At 42.7% G+C, this 26,276-nt stretch overlaps 1 protein-coding gene across 3 annotated transcripts in view; it reads left to right on the forward strand.

Moving 5' to 3' along the window:
* The window catches only part of LOC140737581 (polycomb group RING finger protein 3), a 184,877-nt gene that overhangs the window by 21,736 nt on the left and 136,865 nt on the right, over window positions 1-26,276 (forward strand). For all 3 annotated transcript variants that reach the window (XM_073064017.1, XM_073064016.1, XM_073064019.1), the window contains exons 2-3: window positions 9,193-9,279; window positions 22,248-22,365. In XM_073064017.1, coding sequence (XP_072920118.1) covers window positions 9,193-9,279; window positions 22,248-22,365 — 205 coding nt within the window. The remainder of the gene's footprint in view (window positions 1-9,192; window positions 9,280-22,247; window positions 22,366-26,276) is intronic.

Consider the following 26,276-nt stretch of genomic DNA (forward strand, 5'->3'; position numbering starts at 1 on the left):
TGGATCCACAAGATCTCAACTGAGCCATCAAAAGAGAGCAGTATCCGCTGCTCAGGGTTGAAGAGGTTGTCTCCTGCATGTCTAATGCAAAATACTTTTCAGTATTAGACACAAATCAAGGTTTCTGGCAGATCAAGCTGGATGAGGAAAGTTTCAAATTATGCACTTCCAACACGCCCATAGGGAGGTATCATTTCCTGTGTCTACCCTTTGGGATTTCTTCTGCGTCAGAGGTATTCCAGAGGTCCGTGGCACAAATGATTGAAGGCCTGGACGGAGTGGTCAATATCATTGATGATTTGCTGGTATGGGGTGACACAATAGAGGAACATGATTAGAGACTAGGAAGCTTCTGGAGAGAGCACGTGAGTACAATCTAAAACTGAACAAAAGTAAATGTAAGATCAGAACTACAGAGATCAAATACATAGGTCACGTACTCAGCACTGATGGGCTAAAACCAGATAATGAAAAGGTCAGGGCTGTGGTACAGCTCCCGCCACCCGAAGATAAGCAAGAACTATTGAGGTTCATGGGCATGATACAGTATCTTGCCAAATTCATTCCCAACTTATCAGAGGTCAGCGCTCCACTTCGAAAGCTACTAGAGAGCAACACTGAATGGCATTGGGAAGATGAACAAAAGAAAAGCTTTGACACATTGAAGCAGTTGGTTACCAATGCACCAGCACTCATGTTCTATGATGTCAATAAACCGGTGACAACGTCTGTGGATGCCAGTTTGGAAGGAATAGGAGCTGTTATACTGCAGGATGGGAGGCCTGTGGCATATGGATCACAAGCACTTACAGACTGTCAACACCGATATGCTCAAATTGAGAAGGAATTACTCGCCATAGTTTATGGGTGTGGGAAGTTCCACCAATATGTATATGACAAAGAAATACAGGTAGAGAGTGTTCACAAACCACTTGAGAGCATCTTCAAAAAGCCACTCCACCAAGCTTCTATGAGGCTGCAAAGGATGCTTCTCAGGCTACAGAGGTACACTCTCACAGTTACCTATAAGCCAGGAAAAGAACTGTACATCGCTGATGCTTTGAGCCGTGCTTACCTCAAAGAGCAAAAGGAAGAGTTGCTAGGAAGAGAGCTGGAGGTCAACTGGGTTACACCTCAGCTACCCATCTCTGAGGAGAAGTTGAAAATGTTCAGGAAAGCGACTGCAGATGATCCTGAAATGCAAACGCTAAGAAACATTACAATGAATGGATGGCCAACAGAAAGAAAAGATGTTCCAAAAGAAATACAGAAATACTGGACATTTAAAGAGGAAATCAGCTATGTATCAGGACTAATGTTCAAAGCGGCAAAACTCATCGTACCAAACCAAATGAGACAGGAAATGCTCAACAGAATACATAAGTCACACCTGGGGATAGTGAAATGTAAAGAAAGAGCAAGGGACATTCTCTATTGGCCAGGTATGTCAACACAGATAGAGGACATTGTGTCTCAGTGTGCTGTCTGTAATAAAAACAAAAACAGCAATCCAAGAGAGCAACACGAGTGAATCTGCAGATGCTGGAAATAAATTTAATAAATAAAAAAAACACAAATTGCTGGCAGAACTCAGCAGGCCAGACAGCATCTATGGGAGGAGGTAATAATGACGTTTCAGGCCGAAACCCTTCATCAGGAGAGCCTTTACTTCCCCATCCACAACCAGGAAGACCATGGGAGAAGATTGGCACAGATCTCTTTCACTACAATGGTGCAGAATATCTGCTTTGTGTGGACTACTATTCAAAATATCCGGAGATCACCAAGTTAAGTGACACGTCCAGTCAAGGTGTCATTACCGCAATGAAGTCGACATTGCAAAAAATGGTATTCCAGATATTGTCGTTAGTGACAATGGTCCACAATATGCCAGTGGTAAGTTCAGAGGGTTCTCAGAAGGCTGGGAATTTCAACATGTTACTTCTAGTCCAGGGCACACTCGGTCTAATGGACAAGCAGAGAGAACTGTACAAACTATCAAAAACTTGCTCAAGAAGGCACAGAGCAGCAACGGTGACCCTTACGTTGCTCTGCTTGAATACTGCAACACACCGATTGAGGGTGTGGGGTTCTCTCCTGCGCAGTTGTTGATGGGATGTTGTCTGAAGTCCAAACTGCCAACATCCACAACTCTACTGACTCCTGAAGGTAATACTCAAGTACATGACAAGCAAAAGTACAAGCAAATAAAGCAAAAGAGCTACTATGACAGACATACAAGACAGTTTCCAGATCTGCATACAGGTGAAAATGTCAGAATACAGAGAGGAGACACTTGGCAACCAGCTGTGGTTGTGAACAGACATCAGCAACCAAGATCCTTCATAGTTCGCACACTGGATGGAAGAGTCTACAGGAGGAACAGGAAGCATCTGCTGAAGACAGGCGAGAGGGAGTTTCCACGTACAGGTGCACAGGACATTTCCACAGATACAGACATGGAAACAAATGACACCAAGAGTGAGGGGCGCGACGAAACCCCACAACGCAATGAAGGTGAAGGTTCAGCGCAGGCCGACTGAAGTGGAAATGCAGACCGCAAAGACGCAGAGGTCACTCGAGAGACTGACTCTGATGAAGGACAAGCACAGTCACAGTTGTATCGTACACAGTCTGGGAGACAAATCAAACTTCCAGCAATATACAGAGACTAGATCTACCTACAGTCTCACACAGTTTGAGGCAAAGTCACACATGTTATAAATTCCAAGATGTGAAATAAAAGGTTTATTAATCTATGTAGTAAAAGAAAATATACTGCTGTTAGTATTGTAAGATACAATGTAGAATACAGTATAAGAAGTTAAGATGTTTTTGGTTTATGTTATGGCTGTTGCAATGTAAGAAAGGCATTGTTTTGGCAATTCACAGTGTTGTTAAAAAAAATCTTGAGAAGGGGGATGTAATATACTGTGTGAGTATTCGTAGGTCAGGGTGCGTATGACGTCAGAACGGGGGTTAATAGAAAATGGAGGTCTGGTGAATAAACGTGGTTGTTCAGTATATTGCGGTGTATGAGTCACATCAATACTACACCGGGGAATGCCACAAAGACCACTTTACTGGCACTGAGCATGGGTCTGTGGTGCAGAAAGAAAAGAGTGAGAAGAGGGGAGTGGTAGTGAGAGGGGACTCAGTAGTAAGAGGAATAGACAGGAGATTCCGTGGATGGGACACCTAGATGGTATGTTGCCTCCCAGGTTTTTTTTTTAGAGCAGTTTGTCGTTCAGCCTACTAGAGGATCAGCTGTACTGGATTGGATGTTATGTAATGAGGGGGAGAAAAGGATTAACCATGATTGAATGGTGGAGCAGACTTGATGGGCCAAATGGCCTAATTCTGCTCCTATGTATTGTGGTCATGCAACAACCTGTGACACCAGGGAAAACAATTCAGTGAGTGTCCAACCTCTCTGCATAGCTCGTACCCACTAATCCAGGATTCTCCCACCTCTCTGCATAGCTCATACACACTAATCCAGGATAGTCCATTCTCTCTACGTAACTCCTACTCTCAAATTCAGGATTGTCCACCATAGCTCATACCTTCCAATCCAGGATTTTCCACCCTTCTGCATGGTTCATACCCTCCAATCCAGGATCGTCCACTCTTGTGCATAGCTTGTACCCTCAAATCCAAGATTGTCCACCATTGTGCGTAGCTTGTAACCTTTAATGCAGGATTGTCCACCCTCTGAAACAAAATCTCTGAAACCTATGAAACAAAATCTTTACATAAAATAGTTAATACACTTTTTGAGGATGTTGGTTTAATTGATATATGGAGAGACCTATTCCCTGACAGAAGAGATTACACTCATCATTCTGCTCCCCATTCTGTATATACAAGAATAGACTATTTCATAACATTTGGAAAAGACAAAGACAAAATAAACACTTGTGGAATTAGGACAATAGATATAAGTGACCATGCACCTATATATTTATCTGTTGATTTTGACCTGCAACCAAAGAATACAATTTGGAAACTAAATTCAAGTCTACTCAATGATCCGTACTTTAAGGAACAAATTAAAAAAGAAATTCAGATTCAGATTCAGTTTATTGTCATTTAGAAACCACAAATGCAATGCAGTTTAAAAAATGAGACAACATTCTTCCAGAATGATATCACAAAAGCATATGACAAGACAGACTACACTAGAAAATCCGCATAACGTTTGGCAATCCCCAATCCAGAGTCCAGAGAGGCTGCTGCATATTAATATCGCGCTACCGTCTTAGCGCATTCCCCGGAAAAGAGCTCCAAATCCACCAGACAAACAAGACCAAAAACTAAAGCTACAAGACCTGCACAAAACCACATAATTACAACATATAGTTACAACAGTGCAAACAATAGCATAATTGATTAAAAAAAAACAGGCTATAGGCACAGTAAAAAATAGTCCAAAGATGTTAAAGGACTATAAGTTCAAAAGAAATCACCACACAGTTTCCACAAGTCCCCAGGGTCCCGACAGACTCGCCATCCCACGCCGGTGGCAGAAGGGAATACCCCTGCTATGTACTTACACGGCGCCGCCTGACTCAGCCTTGCAGACACAGCACACAACGAAAGCTCTGTTGAACCCAGCCTCGCAGACACAGCACACACCGAAAGCGATATGACCGCAGCGAAACTCCGAGTCCGTCAAACCTCCGAGCCCACGACCATCCCCTCCGGCACAGCTTCTCTGAGCACCACCTCTGCCGAGTGTATTAAGATGGCCCCGCCAATGGCCGTTGGCAGCGCGACCCCGAGGACTGGGGGCCTGTTCTTCCCAACAGAGTCCCGGACCTCACAGCAGCAGCAGCAACGAAGAAGGTCTTCCTGGAGATTTCCCGAGGTTCCTCCGTGCTCCCACGTCCGTTTTCAATCGATTATGATTGTGCACGGCATCCCACTTCATAAATAACAGATAATCAGCTCCGGAGTGGCCGCTGCAAGCTGCGTCGTGCCACCATCTTGGAAATAGGTCTCTACTTTGAATTTAATGATAATGGAGAGCTTTCACCTCCCATTTTATGGGATACTCTAAAGGTGGTCTTAAGAGGGAAAATTATAGCGATATCTTCATATAAGAAAAAAATAAGGAATAAAACATTAGAGGAATTACAAAATAGGCTGAAGGAACTAGAGAAAAAACACAAATTGAATTTGGCACAGGATACATTTTAAAAGAATTAGGAATGAAATAAATAATTTGGCTACGCAAGAAATCAGGAAAAACTTAATGTTTCTGAAACAGAGACATTATGAACGTGGATCAAAATCTATGAAAATACTGGCGTGGAAACTGAAAAAAAAGATAGCAGAAAATACAATTCATAGAATTAGGGACCCAAGAACGAAAATGATAAAAAATAAGCTAAGTGAAATTCAAGAAGCTTTTGAAGTGTTTTACAAAATGCTATATTCCAAAGTTCCAGAGGGAAGCATAACCCAAATGGACACCTTCTTGAATTCTCTAGAGTTACCCATTTTAAGCGAAGAACAAAATAGAACGTTGACTGCTGACATACCTGAAGTTGAATTAAAAGCTGCAATTAGTAGGCATAAATTAAGCAAGTCACCAGGATCAGATGGGTATACGGCAGAGTGGTACAAAGAATTTAAAAATGAGTTAATTCCTGTTTTACTCCCTACACTGAACTGGGCTCTAAAAAGGCACAAATGCCACCCAGTTGGAAGAAAATAATAATCTCAGCTATACCGAAAGAAGGCAAGGATAAAATGGAATGTTAGTCATTTAGACCAATATCCGTTCTTAATGTAGATTATAGGTCATTTACCTCCATCCTGAGTTAAGTATTGTATGTAATTAGTTTTGCTACAATAAGTGTATGGGACATTGGAAAAAATGTTGAATTTCCCCATGGGGATGAATAAAGTATCTATCTATCTATCATGGCCAAACGATTAGAGGAGTTTCTACCCATACTGATACGTAACGATCAGACACAAGACAATATACGAAGGACACTTCACATTATGGATCATATACAAAAAAATAAAATTGAAGGAATAGTGATAAGCATGGACACTGAAAAAGCATTTGATTCGGTTAATTGGAATTTTCTTTACAGAGTTTTACATAGATTTGGTTTCCAAGACACAATTATTAAAACTATACAGACACTATATGACAATTCTACTGCTAGGATTAAAATCAATGGATATTTATCAAATAGTCTTACCCTAAAAAGGGGCACGATACAGGGTTGTGCATGGTCACCACTACTCTTCGTGTTATATCTGGAACCATTAGCTCAATACATCAGACAAAATGAAGATACAGGGGAATTACTATTAAAGGGACAGAGCATAAATTGGCTTGTTATGCAGATGACATTTTGATCTATCTGGGGCAACCAACATACTCTTTACCTAAATTGATGCAATCTTTTGGTCAATTATCAGGATACAAGATCAACATAGATAAAACCCAATTACTTTCATATTAGTATAGCCCACCAAGAGAAATTGAAAGTAGATACCCCTGGGCACACAGGGTCTTTCAAATATTTGGGCATCATTATGCCAAAAGATTTGGCAAAATTATCAGAATGTAATTATCAGCCTTTATATAAAAAAATTAAGGATGATATGGCAAGATGGAGCGTGATTCCTTTTTTCAGTCTCAGTTCAAGGATTGAGTCTATTAAAATGAATATACTGCCCAGACTGTTATATCTCTTTCAGACCCTACCAATAGAGATTAATCAAAATCAATTCAATGAATGGAACAAGATGCTATTAAGGTATATTTGGCAGGGTAAAAGGCCTAGAGTTTGTCTCAAAACTTTGCAATTAGCAAAGGAAAAGGGGGGATGGGGCCTACCTTCTCTTAGAGATTATTATCTTGCAGCAGAGTTGAGAGCTGTGATGTGTTGGTGTAACGCATATGACGCTCAATGGAAAAACATTGAGGAGCAGGTACTTCCCATCCCCATACAAGCAATTTTGGCTGATAACAACCTGCAAAGGTACATAAATACTATTGATAACCCATGGGTGAAATTGACTCTTAAAATATGGAAAACTACTATAAAAGAATATAATCTAGAGGGAGATATTGCAATTCTTAAATGGTGTGCATATGTCTCTGATTTTATACAAAATAAATTGGATGCTAGATTTAAGGACTGGACAGCTAAAGGAATAACAGTTCTTTGCAACATAATGAAAGAAGGAACACTGTTCAGTTTTGAAATGCTTAAAGAGAAACACTCATTAGAAAAACAAGATTTTTATCGGTATTTACAGATGCGACAATATGTTAATAGGATGCTTAAAAATGTAACCAAGGCAAATACATGCTTGATAGAGCTCTTTAGAAAAGCATATAATTCAGATAATGGTAGAATCATTTTAAGCATGTATAATGGGTTGTCAAATCTTAAAACACATTTGACTTCATACATTAAAACAAAATGGGAGAAGGAAGGAGGGATAATTATATCTGAGGAAGAATGGACAACAATATGGAGATATCAATGGAAGTGTACCAGTTCACAGAAATGGAGGGAGCTTGGATGGAAAAACTTGATAAGATATTTTATTACACCTTCTCAGAAATCCCATTATGATAGTAACCTCCCTGTTTGCTGGAGAAATTGTGGAAATCAAAATGCAAATCATTATCATATTTTTTGGGACTGCCCTGTTATCAAAGACTGTTGGAGGGGGATACACAATGCTCTACAAGACATCTTTAAATGTGAAATACCCTTAGAGAGTAAGACCATATATTTTGGATATATACCTCAGGAATGGTTGAAAAGAGATAAATATTTAATGAATATACTGTTGGTGGCTGGTAAAAAGACTCTTATCACAGGAGAGCCCAACTTTAAATACGTGGATGGAAATTACAATGGACATTTACAAAATGGAGAAGATAACAGCATCTGTTAACCATAAGCTGGAACAATTTGATTCATACTGGGAAAAATGGTTTAACTACATAATGCCTCAGGCCTGATTTTATTCTCTCAAAATCAATGAATCTGTTGTAAAAAAAAATCACTCCCTACTTGTACATAGTTCTTTCCTTTTGCTTGTTTTTTCTTTCCACTCTTTTCTATAAGTGTATACCTCAGATAAGTACTTTGTGGAGATTTGTGATATATATGATTATATGATATATATGTTCAATGTCTGAAATACATCTTATGGAAATGTTTGTTTGATGATGAACTTCAATAAAAAAAATAAATTACAAGAAACTGGAGCACCTGGAGGAAACCCATGCACACACAGGAAGGGACATACAAACCTGCTTACAGAGGATGCCGGAATTGAACTCCGAACTTTTCCACCCTGAACTGTAATAGTGTCGTGCTAACTGTTACGCTACCGTGGTGGTCTGTCCTCTGCAAAGGCTAGAGATCCTTCCAGTAATGTGGTGACCAGGACTGCACACAGTACAAATGTAGCCTAACCAAAGTCCCCTCCAGTCATCCCAACTTTTATACTCAGTGTCCAAACTGCCAGTGAAAGCAAAGATGCCATACACCTTCCATTCACCCTGTCCATTTGTGTTACCACTTTCAGGGGACTGGACCTGCATCCCAAGATCCCTCTGCACATCATTGCTCCTAAGGATCCTGCTATTTGCTATATATTTTACCCTTCGATTTGACCTCTCAAGTACAGCACCTCATACTTGTTTGGATTAAACTCCATCTGCCATTTCTCCACCAATATTTCCAACGTGTTTCTAAGCAGCTGAATCCTTTGATGACCTTCCTCATGATCCACACAAGGTTCACACATGCCATGAACAAGGTTCTGGTAGACATGTGACTTATTAGGATGGTGGAAAAGGGTGTCAGTGAAGCACTTAGTGAAGGAACAATTACTGATCTTGCAGTTAGTGTAATGGACATACTCATCCTCTTCTTTCTAAGTCTCTCACTTTGCACTTGCCTATACGAGATTTCATTGTTCTTTACCCAATTCTGGTGATATTGGATCATTGTTTCAACCATTAAACCATATTCTTTTGTGCTGAAAGGTATTATTCTCTCCTTACTGGGTATATATAACTTTATTTTACTATAACTTTTCCTCACCAGAATTTTTGGCAGTGTATAATGAGAATTGCATGGGTTATTACTGAACACATTTTAAAATGACACAGCCTCATTGCTTTACCTTGCTCAGGTGTTTCACACAGCTACTCAAGTGTTCCGATCTTTGCCGGCCACATCACATGACTACACTGCAGTGCTCCGCGTCAGAGCAGCGCAGGTGAGTTAAGTAGCTTAGCACTTCAAATTCAAACTCAGCTCTCAGTTCTGTACCAATTCAAGAGTAAAAGGACCCTGATGGCATTTATATACAGGCCTCTAAACAGTAGCTGGGACATGGACTAGAGATTACAATGGGAAATAGAGTAGATGTTTCAAAAGGACAATGTTAATGTCCCAGCTGGGAGATTATGGGAGATTTTAACATGTAGGCAGATCTCAAGAGAGTGAATTTGTTGAAAACCTGCAAGGTAGCTTTTTAGAGGAGTTTGTTGTTGAGGGGATCAGCTGTACTGGTGTACAATGTACTGTGTATGTTAATCAAAATGGCTTCTTTGTTTTGTTAAGAGTAGGAGTGCTTCTTTGTTATAAGTGCTTTCTCTTGCAGTTGTTTAGCTTTAGACTTGCTGATATTGGGATTGTATTCACTTGTTAACCAATGGGGAAATGTTATTTCGTCTTGTGGGGCTGGGAGCGGGGGGGTTTTCGTGGTCTTTTCAGGGAGTCGGGAAGAAGATGCCGAGGAAGGTGGACATGCACTGCACTGCTCGGTTGACCACCAGGGTGGTCCCAGGTGCAAGAACGTGGAGGTCGGAGGAAAGTGACGAGGGGTCGAATAGTTCGATGGTTGAGCTCTAATGATGTGCACTAAACTGACTGAACTTTGATAAGTTGGCGCCTTTTACTTTATTTTCTTTTCCTTCATATACTGTATTGCATAGTACTCTTAGTTTCAGTAAAATCTTTAAAGTGTATTCCATAACGGTATCTGGTGTGAATTTGATATTGCGTGTGTGCGCGCGGCATAAACTTGATTCTCATAGCACTTGCGTGTATGGGAGGTGGGGTTGGTGAGTGGCTGGATCTCCTTTTCCCCTAGACATATACCAGCCTATTGGGTAAGTGTTACACTGGATTGGGTATTATGTAATGAACCAGAGGTGATTAGGAGTTTAAGGTAAAGGAACCCATAGGAGGTAGTGACCACAATATGATTGCGTTCAACTTGAAATTTAATTGGAGAAAGTAAAGTCTGATTAGCAGTATTTCAGTGGAGTAAGGGAAATTACAGTGGTATGAGAGAAGAATTGCCAAAGTAAATTGGAAGGAGCTGCTGGCAGGGATGTCAGCAGAGCAGCAATGGTGTGTGTTTCTGGGAGAAATGAGGAAGGTGCACGACATTTGTATTTCAAAAATGAAGAAATATTCAAATGGTAAAACAATACAACCATGGCTGACAAGAGAATCAAAGCTAAGGTAAAGGAACCCCTAGGAGGTAGTGACCACAATATGATTGAGTTCAACTTGAAATTTGATAGGGAGAAAGTAAAGTCTGATTAGCAGTATTTCAGTGGAGTAAGGGAAATTACAGTGTATGAGAGAGGAGTTGCCAAAGTAAATTGGAAAGAGATTCTGGAAGGGATCAGAGGAGCAATGCCCCGAGTTTCTGGGAAAAATGAGGAAGGTGCAGGATAGATGTATTCCAAAAACAAAGAAATACTCAAATGGCGACATAGTACAACCGTAGATGACAAGAGAAGTCAAAGTCAATGTAAAAGCAAAAGTGAGGGCACACAACAAAGCAAAAATTAGCAGGAAGACAGAGGATCAGGAAGCTTTTAAAAACCTACAGAAAACAACTAAAAGAATCACTAGGAGAGAAGAGAAAAGATGAAATATGAAAGCAATCTAGCAAACAATATCAAGGTAGGTGGAGCAAGCTTTTTCAAGAATATAAAAGAATAAGAGAGATGAGAGTGGATATAGGACCACTAGAAAATAAGGCTGGAGAGATGATGACAGGGGACAAGGGGATGGCTGCTGAACTAAATGAGTATTTTGCATCAGTCTTCACTGTGGAAGACACTAGCAGTATCCCAGGTGTTGAAGTGATGTGAGGGAAGAGAAGTGAGTGCGGTTACTATTAGGAGGGAGAAGGTGCTTATAAAGCTGAAAGACCTAAGGGTACATAAATCACCTGGACTAGATGAACTGCACCCTAGGTTTCTGAAGGAGGTAACAGTAGAGATTGTAGAGGCATTAGTAATGATCTTTAAAGAATCTTTGGACTCTGGCATGGTTCTGACAGACTGGAAAATTGCAAATGTCACTCCACTCTTTAAGAAAGGAGGGGGGTAGCAGAAAGAAAATTATGGACCAGTTAGCCTGACCTCCGTGGTTGCGAAGATGTTGGACAAAATTGTTAAGGGTGAAGTTATGGAGTACTTGGTGACATAGGACAAATAGGACAAAGTCAGCATGGTTTCCTTCAGGGAAAATCCTGCCTGATGAACCTGTTGGAATTCTTTGAAGAGATTGCAAGTATTTATATGGATAAAGGAGATTCAGTGGACGCTATATATTTGGATTTTCAGGAGGCCTTTGACAAGGTGCCACACATGAGGCTGCTTACCAAGTTAAGAGCCCATGGTATTACAGGAAAGTTACTAACAATGTTAGAGCTTTGGCTGATTGGTAGGAGGCAGGGAGTGGGAATAAAAGGATCCTTGACTGATTGGCTGCCAGTGACTAGTTTTGCAGGGGTTGGTGTTGGGACCACTTTTTTATGCTGTATATCAATGATTTAGATGATGGTATAGATGGCTTTGTTGTCAAGATTGCAGATGATACAAAGATTGGTGGAGAGGGAAGTAATGTTGAGGAAATGGAGGCTGCAGAAGGTGTTGGACAAATTTGGAGAATGGGCAAGTAAGTGGCAGATGAAATATAATGTTGGAAAATTCATGGTCATGCACTTTGGCAGTAGAAATAAATGTGCAAACTATTTTCTAAATGGGGAGAAAATATAAAAATCTGAGATGCACTGGGGCTTGGGAGTCCTTGTGCAGAACACCCTGCAGGTAGAGTCGGTGATGAGGAAGGCAAATGCAATGTTAGCATTCATTTAAAGTGGTCTAGAATATAAGAGCAGGAATGTGATGCTGAGCTTTTGTAAGGTACTATGAGGCCTCATCTTGTGTATTGTGAACAGTTTTGGACCCCTCATCTTAGAAAAGATGTGCTGGCATTGCAGAGGGTGCAGAGGAGGTTCACAAGGATGATTCCGGGAATGAAAGGGTTATCATACGAGGAATGTTTGATGGCTCTGGGTCTGTACTCGCTGGAATTTAAAAGAGTGAGAGTGGATCTCTTTGAAACCTTACGAATGTTGAAAGACCTAGACGGAGTTATTGTGGGAAGGACGTTTCCCATGGTGGGGGTGTTTAGGCCAAGAGGGCACAGCCTCAGTATAGAGGAGTGTCCATTTAAAACAGAGATGCGGAGAAATTTCTTTAACCAGAGGGTGGTGAATTTGTTATGACAGGCAGCTGTGGAGGTCAAGTCATTGGGTGTATTTAAGGTGGAGATTGTTAGGTTCTTGATCGGACACAGCATCAAAGGTTATGGGGAGAAGGCCGTGGAGTGGGGCAAAAAAAGGATCAGCTATGATTGAATGGCAGAGCAGACTTGATGGGCCCAATGGCATGATTCTGCTCTCATGTCTTATGGGATGGAGCTCTGTGTGGGAGGGAAGGGTTTGATTAATCTCTTAGTTGGTTCAATGGTTAGCCCAACATTATGGCTGAAGGGTCTGTTGTACTGTTCTGTGTTGTGATCCAAGACTCTGGTGCCTGGTGTATTGTGTGCATATCTGCACCCTCTCCATGCGGATAAACATTGTTTCCATGATATGATGTGATGATACACAACCTTGGGCTGTGGTCTCCTTGTTCTGTTTCTATGGAAATGCTGTTTCACACCAAAGGTACTTTTTCTTCCATTCTATGGAACACTTACAGTTTTTAAAAGGAGATTTTTGTAAATATTATTACATGCTATGTATTAACATATTAAAGCTTCTTGAAGCATTCACCATCAGTTCAAGTTCGTTCAAATTTATTGTCATTAAACCGTACATATGTATACAGCTAAAGAACACAACATTCCTCACGGTTCAGGGTGCGAAACACAGTACATAATCACTTACAGCACATTAAATTTCTGCATCATATGAGCCCCCAGCTCAAACAATGAAAATCCACAGCCAAAGATGCTGAAAATCTGACCCCCCCAGAATAACAGGAAGCATCTGTGAAAAGAGAAATGGAGTTTCATTTCACATCAGAAATAAATTTTGCTGATTGGGGAGGATGTTTGCACTTGTAGTTGTACATAGAACAGTATACAATGGTGTAGTGGTTGGTTGGCATGGTAGTGTAATTATTAAAGCATCAGTGACCCAGTTGAATAGAATTATACTATTACAGTGTCAGTATCCCAGGTTCAATTCCCACTACTGCCTTTAAGGAATTCTTCCTGTGACCACGTGGATTTGCTTTGAGTGCTCCAGTTTTCTACAGCATTCCAAAGACATAAGAGCAGAATTAGGCCATTCAACCCATTGAGTCTGCTCCGCCACTCCATTGTGGCTGATTTATTGTTCCTCTGAACCCCATTCCTCTATCTTCTGCCTGTAACCTTTGACCCCCTAAAACATATGGGTAGTAGGTTAATTGGTCTCATGGCTGCATGGTTTTGTTGGGCTGGAAGAGCCTGTGGCCATGCTGTATCTCTTAAAAAAATAAGTACAGCACAGTATGGGCCCTTAAGCCCAAAACATTGTGCTGACCAATGCAAACTACTCCATGATTGATCCAACCTTTCGTCTTACATAAACCATAATCCTTTGTTTTTCTATCATCCAAGTGCCTATCTGAGAACTTTTTAAATATCCCTAATTTGTCTGGCTTTTCCACACCTCCAGTCCTTAATGAATATTTCTCTTCTGTTTTAACCATGGAGAAAGACATGAAAACTCTGAAACCAGGAAAAGTAAATGGGGTGGTCTTGGTTAGTGGGCACTGCAGACTGAAAAGAATTGAGGGTAGACAAATCTCGAGGTCCTGCCCAAGGTAATCCAAGAACATTGTGGGAGTCTGGAGAAGAAATTGTAGGAGCATTGGCTGAGATATTTGTTAGCCACTGGTGAGGTACCAGAAAATATTGTGCCTATATTTAAGAATGGTTGTAAAGAAAATGTGGGAATTGTAGGCCAGTAGGACTAACATCTGTGGTAAGTAGGTTACTGGAGAAGATTGTGAGGGATGTTTGCGCTGAGACAGCACGGCTTTGTGCATGGGCAACAGTGTGTTATGAATTTGATCGCGTTTTTGACACATGATTAAGGAAGTCGTTGAGACCAGGGTGCTAAATGTGGTTTATATGGATGTCTGTAAGGCCTTTGGCAAGGTTACACATGGTGCACTGCTCTGGAAGGTCTGATCAGAGGGGATCCAGGGACAGCTGTCTATTTAGATACACAACTGGCTTGATGGGAGAAGACAGAAGTTTGTTTCTCAGGCTGGAGGCCTGTGATTATTGGTGTGCCTCAGGGGCGAGTGCTATACTCATTATTGTTTGTCATCAATAGCAACAATATGAATAAGAATGTTCAAGGCATTGGTAGTAAGTTTGTAGATTCAAGATTGTTTAATGTCATTTCCAAATAATTGTTACTCCAGATGTGATACACCAGCAAAAAAACATAACATAGAACATAGAATAGCACAGCACAGTACAGGCCCTTCGGCCCACAATGTTGCGCTGACCCTTAAACCTTGCCTCCCATATAACTCCCCACCTTAAATTCCTCCATATAGCTGTCTAGTAGTTAAATTTCACTAGTATATCTTCCTCCACCACTGACTCAGTGTATCTGCCTCTACCAGTGACTCAGGCAGTGCATTCCACACACCGACCACTCTCTGAGTAAAAAAAACCTTCCTCTAATATCCCACTTGAACTTCCCACCCCTTACCTTAAAGCCATGTCCTCTTGATTGAGCAGTGGTGCTCTGGGGAAGAGACGCTGGCTGTCCACTCTATCTATTCCTCTTAATATCTTGTATACCTCTGTCATGTCTCCTCTTCTCTCCAAAGAGTAAAGCCCTAGCTCCCTTAATCTCTGATCATACTGCATACTCTCTAAACCAGGCAGCATCCTGGTAAATCTCCTCTGTACCCTTTCCAATGCTTCCACATCCTTCCTATAGTGAGGCAACCAGAACTGGACACAGTACTCCAAGTGTGGCCTAACCAGAGTTTTATAGAGCTGCATCATTACCCTGCGACTCTTAAACCTATCCCTCGACTTATGAAAGCTAACACCCCCTAAGCTTTCTTAACTACCCTATCTACCTGTGAGACAACTTTCAGGGATCTGTGGACATGTACCCCCAGATCCTTCTGCTCCACCACACTCCCAAGTATCCTGCCATTTACTTTGTACTCTGCCTTGGAGTTTGTCCTTCCAAAGTGTACCACCTCACACTTCTCTGGGTTGAACTCCATCTGCCACTTCTCAGCCCACTTCTGCATCCTATCAATGTCTCTCTGCAATAAGATAAGGAATACAATGGTAATAAAAAACACAATAAATATAAATAAGTAAAACTGCTTATATTCTAAACAGTAGCTTATGACACTAAAGTAGTATAGTGGACAAGGAAGGAAGTTATCATAAATTACAGAAAAAAACCTGATTAGCTAGGTAAGTGGGCCAAGGAATAGCAAGTGGAGTTTAATTTGGACAAGTGCGGATGTTACATGTTGGAAAGTGAAATCCAGGTAGAACTGGCCCTGCGGAGTGTTGTCGTACAGAGGCACCTTTTTAATGCAAGCACATGGTTCAATGAAAGTGGAGGCATAGGTGATGAAGGAGGTTTTGGCATGCTGGTTTTCTTAAATCAGGCATTGAGTATAGAAGTTGGGAGGATGTTTTGAAACTGGAAAGAGTGCTGAAAAGATTTACAAAGATTTTGGTAGGACTTGAGCAACTGAGCTTTGACTGAAGAGATATAGATAGGTTAAGTGAGTGGGCAAGGGTCTGGCAGCAGGAATACAATGTTGATAAATGTGAGGTCATCCACTTTGGAAGAAAGAATAGAAGTGCAGATTAATGTTTAAATAGTAAAAAATTGCAGCATGCTGCTCTGCAGAAGGACTTGGGAGTGCTTGTGCATGAATCACAAAAGGAAGGCAAAAGGGATATTGGCCTTCATTGCCAGAGGGATTGAGTTCAAGAGCGGGGAGGTCATGCTGCAACTATACAGGGTAGTGGTGAGGCTGCATCTGGAGTACTGTGTGCAGTTCTGGTCTCCTGACTTGAGGAAGGATATACTGGCTTTGGAGGTGGTGCAGAGGAGGTTCACCAGGTTGATTCCAGAGATGAGGGGGTTAGACTATGAGGAAAGATTGAATCACCTGGGACTATACTCGCTGGAATTCAGAAGAATGAGAAGAGATCTTAGAGAAACATATAAAATTATGAAAGAGATAGATGAGATAGAGGCAGGAAAGTTGTTAATGCTGGTGGGTGGGTGAGACTAGAACTAGGGTACATAGCCTCAAGATTTGGAGTAGATTTAGGATGGCGATAAGGAGGAATTGCTTTTCCCAGAGGATGGTGTCTGGAATTCTCTGCCCAATGAAGCAGTGGAGGCTACCTCAGTAAATATATTTAAGACAAGGTTGGATAGGTTTTTGCATAGTATTGGAATTAAGGGTTATGGGGAAAAGGCAGGTAGGTGGAGATGAGTCCATGGCCAGATCAGCCATGATCTTATTGAATGGTGGGAGCAAGCTCAATGGACCAGATGGCCTACTCCTCCTCCCATTTCTTATGTTCTTATTTATTCCTTGGAGCATGGATGACTGAGTGGTCTTAGAAGTATATAAGATAAGGTGAATACATTCAGACTTGGAAAATTAAGAACCAGAGGACATTGGTTTAAGGTGAGAGGGGAGAGATTTAAGAGGAACTTGAATGGCAACTTTTTAAAAATAATGGTGGCATTTTTGTAGAATTAGCTGCTGGAGGGAGTTGTTGAGACAGGTATATTAACAACTTTTAAAATACATTTCTACAGGTACATAGATTGGAAAGGTTTAGAAGGTTACAGGCCAAACCCTAGCAAATTGGATTATTTGGATGTGGCACCTTGGTCTGAATGGACCTGTTAGGCTAAAGGGCTTGTTTCCATCCAGAGCTCTAACGAATAACGTGTACTACAGATTATTTGTATGGAAGCACTGCTGCTTAGTTGTGAGATTGTAGAGAGGGGACAGTAGTAGTTTCCCAGAATTAGACCAGTATGAACTATTGGGATTTACTGTGAGACTGTGGAGAGGGTGCAAAATTAATTTACCAGGATTGTGTGTGTGCGCGCCCTTAACTCCTGATGGAGTCGTCGGGGTGCCGTCATGACAAGCTTTTTATACAGATCTTTTTGGTGATTGCTCATCTACAGCGTGTCTGAAACCTGGCGGAGCCCATCCATGTCCAGGTTTTTTTTATGAGGTCAAGTTGCTAGCTCGACACTCAACTCAGGCACGGAAGGTGTGTGTGCAAGGGAGCCGCCAGATTTGAACTCAGGACCTCTCGCCACGTAGTTCAGCGCTAATGCCACTTTGCCACTAGCCAATTAACCAAGATTAGACAGTATGAACTATTGGGATTTACTATGAGACTGTGGAGAGGGTGCAGAATTAGTTTACCAGGATTAGACAATATGGGTTATAAGGTGAGGTTGCAGATACTTGGATTGTTCTCCGCAGAGCAGGGTTCCCGACCTGGAGTCCACAGATTCCTGGGTAGGGGTCCATGACATAAAAAGGTTGGAATCCCTGTTCCAGAGCATTGTATGTTGAGGGGAGACCACAGAAGTTTTTTAATTTATGAGTGGCCTAGGTAGGATAAACAGAATCTATCAGAAAAGTCAAATATCAGAGACCATGCTTTTAAGGTTATAGAGCGGGTGGCGGTAGTTTAAAAGTAACATGAAGGCAAAGTTGTTTTATGCAGAGGGTAATAGGTCTCTGGAATGGGTTGTTGAAATAGTTGTGGAAGCAGTTTGTGGAGTTCGAGAGGCTTTTAGGGAGACATGAATATGAAAGGAATAGAAGAAAAATGTCGAGCCAAGATCCACCTGAGTCCATTCCACCTGTCTGTGCTTGACCTGCCTCCTCCTCTTCTCACTACTCCCTTTGGGTGGCAGGTGCAGGAGTCTTGGATCCCACACCACCAGGTTCAGGAACAGTTGTTGCCCTACAGCTGTTGAGCTCTTGGACTGGTTTCACTTGCCTCTGTGCTGACTCACTTTCACAGAGTCTGCAGCTCTTGTTCCTGGTACTAATTTTTTTTTTACTATTTTCATAGTGCAGAGCACCCCTGTAGCCATTCCCCTGAATAATAAGTTTACCATCCTGGATACTGTTTGCAGGGATGACTGACCAGGTGACAGCCATGGTGGCAGGGCCTCTGGCACTGAGTCTGACCCTGTGGTGCAGAAGGATGGGACAGAAAAGAGGAGAGCTGTCGTCATTGGAGACTCTATAGTCAGGGGAGCAGACAGGGGATTTTGTGGACGTGAGAAGGACATCCGCATGGTTTGTTGACTCCTGGGTGCCAGGGTCCGGGATGTCTCTGACCAGGTGCATGACATCCTGGTACGAGAGGGAAAGCAACCAGAAGTTGTGATACATGTTGGGACCAACAACATAGGCAGGGATGAGGGATGAGGTCCTGAAGTGTGAGTTTTGGGAACTAGGCAGAAGGCTGAAGAACTGGACCTCAAGGGTGGTGTTCTCAGGATTGCTGCCAGTGCTACGTGATAGTGATGGTAAGAATTGGAGGAGATGGCAGTTGAATGCGTGGCTGAGGAGTTGGTGCAAAGGGCAGGGTTTTAGATTTTTGGATCATTGCGATCTCTTCTGGGGAAGGTGGGACCTGTACAGACTGGATGGGTTGCACCTGAACTCAAGGGGGAGCAATATCCTGGCAGGTAGGTTTGCTAGCATGGTTCGGGAGGGTTTAAACTAATTTGCAAGGGGGATGGGACCCAGAGCGATTGAGCAGTGAAAGAAGTGCATGGAGTAAAGCCAGATCTAACATATAGAGAGGCTTTGAGGAAAGAGAAGCAGAATAAAGGGTGTAAAGGTAGTAAGGTAGAAGGGCTAAAGTGTGTGTACTTCAATGCAAGAAGCATCAGGAACAAAGGTGATGAACTAAGAGCTTGGATACATACATGGAATTATGATGTAGTGGCCATTATGGAGACTTGGCTGGCACCAGGGCAGGAATGGATTCTCAATATTCCTGGATTTCAGTGCTTTAAAAGGGATGGGGGGAGAAAGGGGAGGAGGGGTGGCATTACTGGTCAGGGATACTATTACAGCTACAGAAAGGGTGGGTAATGTAGCAGGAAGGGAGCAGTTACTCTATTGGGGGTATTCTATAGGCCCCCTGGGTATAGAATATTTGGAATTTTGGAAAGGTGGAAAAATAACAGGGTTGTTATCATGGGTGACTTTAACTTCCCTAATATTGATTGGCACCTGATTAGTTCCAAGGGTTTAGATGGGGCAGAATTTGTTAAGTGTGTCCAGGACGGATTCCTGTCACAGTATGCTGACAGGCCGACTAGGGAGAATGCCATACTAGATCTAGTATTAGGTAATGGACCGGGTCAGGTCACAGATCTCTCAGTGGGTGAGAATCTGGGGGACAGTGATCACCGCTCCCTGGCCTTTAGCATTATCATGGAAAAGGTTAGAATTAGAGAGGACAGGAAAATTTTTAATTGGGGAAGGGCAGATTATGAGGCTATAAGGCTAGAACTTGCGGGTGTGAATTGGGATGATGTTCTTGCAGGGAAATGTACTGTGGACATGTGGTTGATGTTTAAGGATCTCTTGCAGGATGTTAGGGATAAATTTGTCCCGGTGAGGAAGATAAAGAATGGTAGGGTGAAGGAAACACGGGTGACAAGTGAGGTGGAAGAAGGCAGCATACATGAGGTTTAGGAAGCAAGGATCAGATGGGTCTATTGAGGAATATAGGGTAGCAAGAAAGGAGCTTAAGAAGAGGCTGAGAAGAGCAAGAAGGGGACATGAGAAGGCCTTGGCGAGTAGAGTAAGGGAAAACCCCAAGGCATTCTTCAATTATGTGAAGAACAAAAGGATGACAGGAGTGAAAGTAGGACCGATTAGAGATAAAGGTGGGAAGACGTATCTAGAGGCTGTGGAAGTGAGCAAGGTCCTCAGTGAATACTTCTCTTCGGTATTCACCACTGAGAGGGAACTTGATGACGGTGAGGGCAATATGAGTGAGGTTGATGTTCTGGAGCATGTTGATATTAAGGGCGAGGAGGTTTTGGAGTTGTTAAAATACATTAGGACAGATAAGTCCCCAGGACCTGACGGAATATTCCCCAGGCTGCTCCACGAGGTGAGGGAAGAGATTGCTGAGCCTCTGGCTAGGATCTTTATGTCCTCGTTGTCCATGGGAATGGTACCGGAGGATTGGAGGGAGGTGAATGTTGTCCCTTTGTTCAAAAAAGGTAGGAGGGATAGTCCGGGTAATTATAGACCAGTGAGCCTTACGTCTGTGGTGGGAAAGCTGTTGGAAAAGATTCTTAGAGATAAGGATCTATGGGCATTTAGAGAATCATGGTCTGATCAGGGACAGTCAGCATGGCTTTGTGAAGGGCAGATTGTGTCTAACAAGCCTGATAGAGTTCTTTGAGGAGGTGACCAGGCATATAGATGAGTGTAATGCAGTGGATGTGATCTACATGGATTTTAGTAAGGCATTTGACAAGGTTCCACATGGTAGACTTATTCAGAAAGTCAGAAGCCATGGGATCCAGGGGAATTTGGCCAGGTGGATTCAGAATTGGCTTGCCTACAGAAAGCAGAGGGTTGTGGTGGAGGGAGTACATTCAGATTGGAGGATTGTGACTAGTGGTGTCCCACAAGGATCTGTTCTGGGACCTCTACTTTTTGTGATTTTTATTAACGACCTGGATGTGGGGGTAGAAGGGTGGGTTGGCAAGTTTGCAGTCGACACAAAGGTTGGTGGTGTTGTGGATAGTGTAGAGGATTGTCGAAGATTGCAGGGAGACATTGATAGGATGCAGATGTGGGCTGAGAAGTGGCAGATGGAGTTCTACCTAGAGAAGTGTGAGGTGGTACACTTTGAAAGGACAAACTCCAAGGCAGAGTACAAAGTAAATGGCAGGATACTTGGTAGTGTGGAGGAGCAGAGGGATCTGGGGGTACATGTCCACAGATCCCTGAAAGGTGCCGCACAGGTAGATAGGGTAGTTAAGAAAGCTTATGGGGTGTTGGCTTTCATAAGTCGAGGGATAGAGTTTAAGAATCGCGATGTAATGATGCAGCTCTATAAAACTCTGGTTAGGCCACACGTGGAGTACTGTGTGCAGTTCTGGTCGCCTCACTATAGGAAAGATGTGGAAGCATTGGAAAGGGTACAGAGGGGATTTACCAGGATGCTGCCTGGTTTAGAGAGTATGCATTATGATCAGAGATTAAGGGAGCTAGGGCTTTACTCTTTGGAGAGAAGGAGGATGAGAGGAGACATGATAGAGGTGTACAAGATATTAAGAGGAATAGACAGAGTGGACAGCCAACGCCTCTTCCCTAGGGCACCACTGCTCAGTACAAGAGGACATGGCTTTAAGGTAAGGGGAGGGAAGTTCAAGGGGGCTATTAGAGGAAGGTTTTTTATTCAGAGAGTGGTTGGTGCGTGGAATGCACTACCTGAGTCAGTGGTGGAGGCAGATACACTAGTGAAGTTTAAGAGACTACTAGACAGGTATATGGTGGAATTTAAGGTGGGGATTATATGGGAAGCATGGTTTGAGGGTCGGCACAACATTGTGGGCCGAAGGGCCTGTAATGTGCTGTACTATGTTCTATGTACATTATTTATCCTATTTTGCATACTGGGTGCTTGATGGTCTTGTGTGGTTTTTCATGGATTCTGTTGTGTTTCTTTGTTTTGTGGCTGCCTGCAAGACGATGAATCTCAAGGTTGTACATGGTATACATACTTAGATGATAAATTTAAGCTGTGAACTTTCATTTGAAGAATACGTGATTTTTCTAGGGTTCAAAGATGCTGACAAGGAAGATAAAGCTCTGGGACATTAATGCTCACATCACGTGTCGACTTTGCAATGGATATTTGATTGATGCTACCACAGTCACAGAGTGCCTACATACCTGTAAGTACCAGAAATACATTGTTCACAGCTTAGCTAGATACCTAGTAATGCTTATTTCAGCCATTTTGGAATTTATAGAGCTATAAAGCTATGCAACACAGGAACAGGTCTTTCAGCCTAACTCGTCTATGCTGACTGAATTGTCCACCTGACCTCGCTCATTTGTCTGTTGTTGACCTTTCCTATCCTGTGTATTAAACATTATAAGTGTACCCACCTCTATCACCTTCTCTAGCTGCTCATTCCATATATACACCACCTTTTGTATGGAAAACTTATTCCCCATTTCCATTTTCAATCTTTCACCTCCCGCCTTAGTCTGTCAAGTTTTAGATGATATGCCGAATCTTCACAAACTTCTATAGCTGTGCTTGCAGTGGAGAGTATATTGACTGATTGCATCATGGCCTGGTATGGAAACACCAATGTCCTTGAAAGGAAAAGCCTATAAGAAGTAGTAAATACAACACAATCTATCGCAGGTAAAACCCTCCCTAACATTGAGCGCAGCTACTTTGAGGACTACTGCAGGAAAGCAGCATCCATCATCAAGGACCCCCACCGCCTAAGCAATGCTCTCTACTCGCTATTGTCATCAGAAAGGAGGTACAGGAGCCTCAGGACCCACACCACCAGGTTCAGGAATAGTTATTACCCCTCAACCATCAGGCTTTTGTCTTTCACTCTGTCATTCACTGTGTATGTCCAGCCTGGTTTAACTGACCAAATGCATTACTTTATAATTGCCCAAGTAAAATTCCATTTGCCTTTCCGTGGCACACGTTCCCAGTTGACATAGATCCTGCTATTGTACTGTATCAGTTCGATTGTGAGAATGTGGCGAGTGTGCATTCAATTGCTGCATTTGGTATGTGGGAGGAAACCAGAGCACCTGGAGGAAACCCACGTGATCATGAGGAGAATGTGTAAGCTCCTTACAAGAGACTTTGGTGACATACCAAATCTCCTCAAATGCCTAATGAAGTCGAGCTACTGTTGTTCCTTCTGTTGGGCCCAGGATAAATCCTCTGAGATGTTGACACCCAGGAACTTGAAGCTGCTCATCCTCTCCACTGCTAATGCCTCAATGAGGACTGAAACTTCAGAAAGTTTATGACCCTCAGAAACCTTCCCCCACTGATGTTGGTTTCACTGCCTTTTACTTCACTTGATTCTACTTGCAGCCTTTTATAAACAAAGGCACAACATTAGTTAGCCTCCAGTTTTCTGGTACTTCATCCATGGTTAAAGATGGTGCAAATCCTGAAATTTCTTCCCAGCTTCCCAAGATGTCCAAAGATGTGTTTTGGTCATATCTCAGTGGTCTTAGGGGTCTTTATCCACTTTAATATACTTTAACTCCTCCTTAATAATGTAGATATCTTCCAGGACATCAGTATTTTCTTCCCTGATCTTCCTAGCTTCTGTAACCTTCTCCAAGGTAAGTACAGACAAATGGTCCCTTTCAGACTGTGTAACGTCCCAGTCCCATGTGCCAGTCTGTATAACATCCCGGTCCCATGTGCCAGTCTGTATAACATCCCGGTCCCATGTGCCAGTCTATAATATCCAGGTCCCATATACCAGAGTGTATTATATCTCCATGTACCAGTCTGTATAATATCCCCGTCCCGTGTACCAGTCTGTATAATATGCCGGTCCCGCATACCATTCAGTATAATATCCCCATCCTGTGTACCAGTCTGTATAGTATCCCCGTCCCGTGTAACAGTCTGTATACTGTCCCCATCCTGTGTACCTGTCTGTCTAATATGCCAGTCCTGCATACCAGTCAGTATAATATCCCCATCCTGTGTACCAGTCTGTATAATATCCCCGTACCGTGTACCAGTCTGTATAATATGACGGTCCTGTGTATCAGTCTGTATGATATGCCAGTCTCACGTACCAGTCAGTATAATGTCCCCGTCCTGTGTACCAGTCTGTATAATATGATGGTCCCATGTACCAGTCTGTATAATATCCCCGTCCTGTGTAACAATCTGTATAATATCCCCATCCCATGTCACATTCTGTATAATATCCCTGTCCCGTGCATCAGTCTGTATAATATCCCCATCCCGCGTACCAGTCTGTATAACATCCCGGTCCCGTGTATCAGTTTGTATAATGCTCCAGCCCCATTTCCCAGTCTGTGTTGGTGGTGAGGTTCTTGATGGTGCAGAACCAATTTGCCCCTTCCACTGGCTACATGCAAGCATTTGAATGTTCGGCATGAAGGAAACTGGGATTATCATGGAGGCACAGGGTCCCTCATAGTGGTGGTGAGGAAGGAGAATGGGAAGGTATAAACGTGTGTCTCTGACCAGTAGACTGTTCCACGGTTTGAGGATGTGCTGGCCTGCCTGACTGAAACAAAATGGTTCAGTGTGTTGGACCTAAGGAGTGGGTATTTCCAGAAACCCATGAGTGAAGCTGCTAAAGAGAAGATGTCATTCATGTGTCACTTGGATTCTTTCAGTTTGAGAGAATGCTCCAGGGCATACCAGGAGCAACAGCTACTTTCCAATATGTCACGGAGAACACTGTTGGGGACATGAACTTGTTCGAGGTGCTGGTGTACCTGATGATCTCACAGTGTTCAGGTCCACCCTGGAAAGGCGTGAGACAAGGCTCCTGAAGGAAGGTGTGTGGCTGCCTGAAAGCTGAAGGGTTAAAAATGTTACTGGACAAGTGCCAGTTCTGCAAGACATCTGTCAACTACATTTGGCACATCGTCTCACCAGATGGAGTAGCTGTGGATCCGTCCAAGACAGAGGTGGTGACCACATGGCCAAATCCAAGCATGTGAGTGCTCTACACTCGTTTCTTGGATTCTGTGGGTACTTCTGGAGATTTGTGAAGCTCTACTCCAAAGTAAGCTACCCTTTGAATCAGCTTCTGTGCAGTTACCCTCCCTTGGGGAAGTAAGAGAGAAAGGGAGGAGGACAAAAGGAGAAGATGGTAAAGTTTATCTTAGCCCTTCAGAGCCTTTCGGAGTAAGATGGTATGCAAACTATGAAGAGGCCTTCCAGTTGCTGAAGGAGCTGTTGACTAAAGCACCTCTGTTAGACATTGCAAGCTCCATTTGCTGTATGTACTGCTCGCAGATGCCAGCCGTGAGGGTTAGAAGGAGTTCTATATCAGGATCAGGGTTGAAACCTGTCACTTTTGTCAGCTAGAGTCTGTCACCCTCTAAGCGAAATTACCCCATGCACAACCTATTGATATCAATGGATCTGGGGTTGAGAGGGTAAACAGCTTTAAGTTTCTCAGCATCAACATCACCGAGGACCTTGTGGTCTGTACACACCAGTTGTGCGGTGAAAAAGGTTCAGACTGTTGATTAAGTTCGGTATGGGCCCCTAAATCCTAAGAACTTTCTACAGGGGCACAATTGAGAGCATCCTGACTGGCTGCATCACTGCTTGGTATGGGACCTGTACTTCCCTCAGTCGCAGGATTCTGTAGAGAGTGGTGTGGACAGCCCAGCACATCTGTAGATGTGAACTTCCCATGATTCAGGACATTTACAAAGACAAGTATGAGAAAAGGGCCCGAAGGATCATTGGGTACCCCAGTCATCCCAACCACAACCTGTTCCAGGTGCTACCATCTGGGAAATGGTATTGCAGCATAAAAGCCAGGACCAACAGGCTTTGGGACAGCTTCTTCCACTAGGCCATCAGACTGATTAACTCGCGCTGATTTGAGTGTTTTCTTTGTTACATTGACTTCTATTTATTATAAATTATTATGAACTACTATGATTGCACATTTAGACAGAGACGTAATGTAAAGATTTTTACTCGTCATGTATGTGAAGGATATATGAAATAAAGTTCAATTCAATGTGCCAGTTTTCTACCATGGGGAAGTCAGAGGCAAGGCTGTGGCAGAATAGAGCTGTG

Source organism: Hemitrygon akajei, chromosome 13 (genome assembly GCF_048418815.1).
Source record: "Hemitrygon akajei chromosome 13, sHemAka1.3, whole genome shotgun sequence".
Lineage (NCBI taxonomy): Eukaryota > Metazoa > Chordata > Chondrichthyes > Myliobatiformes > Dasyatidae > Hemitrygon > Hemitrygon akajei.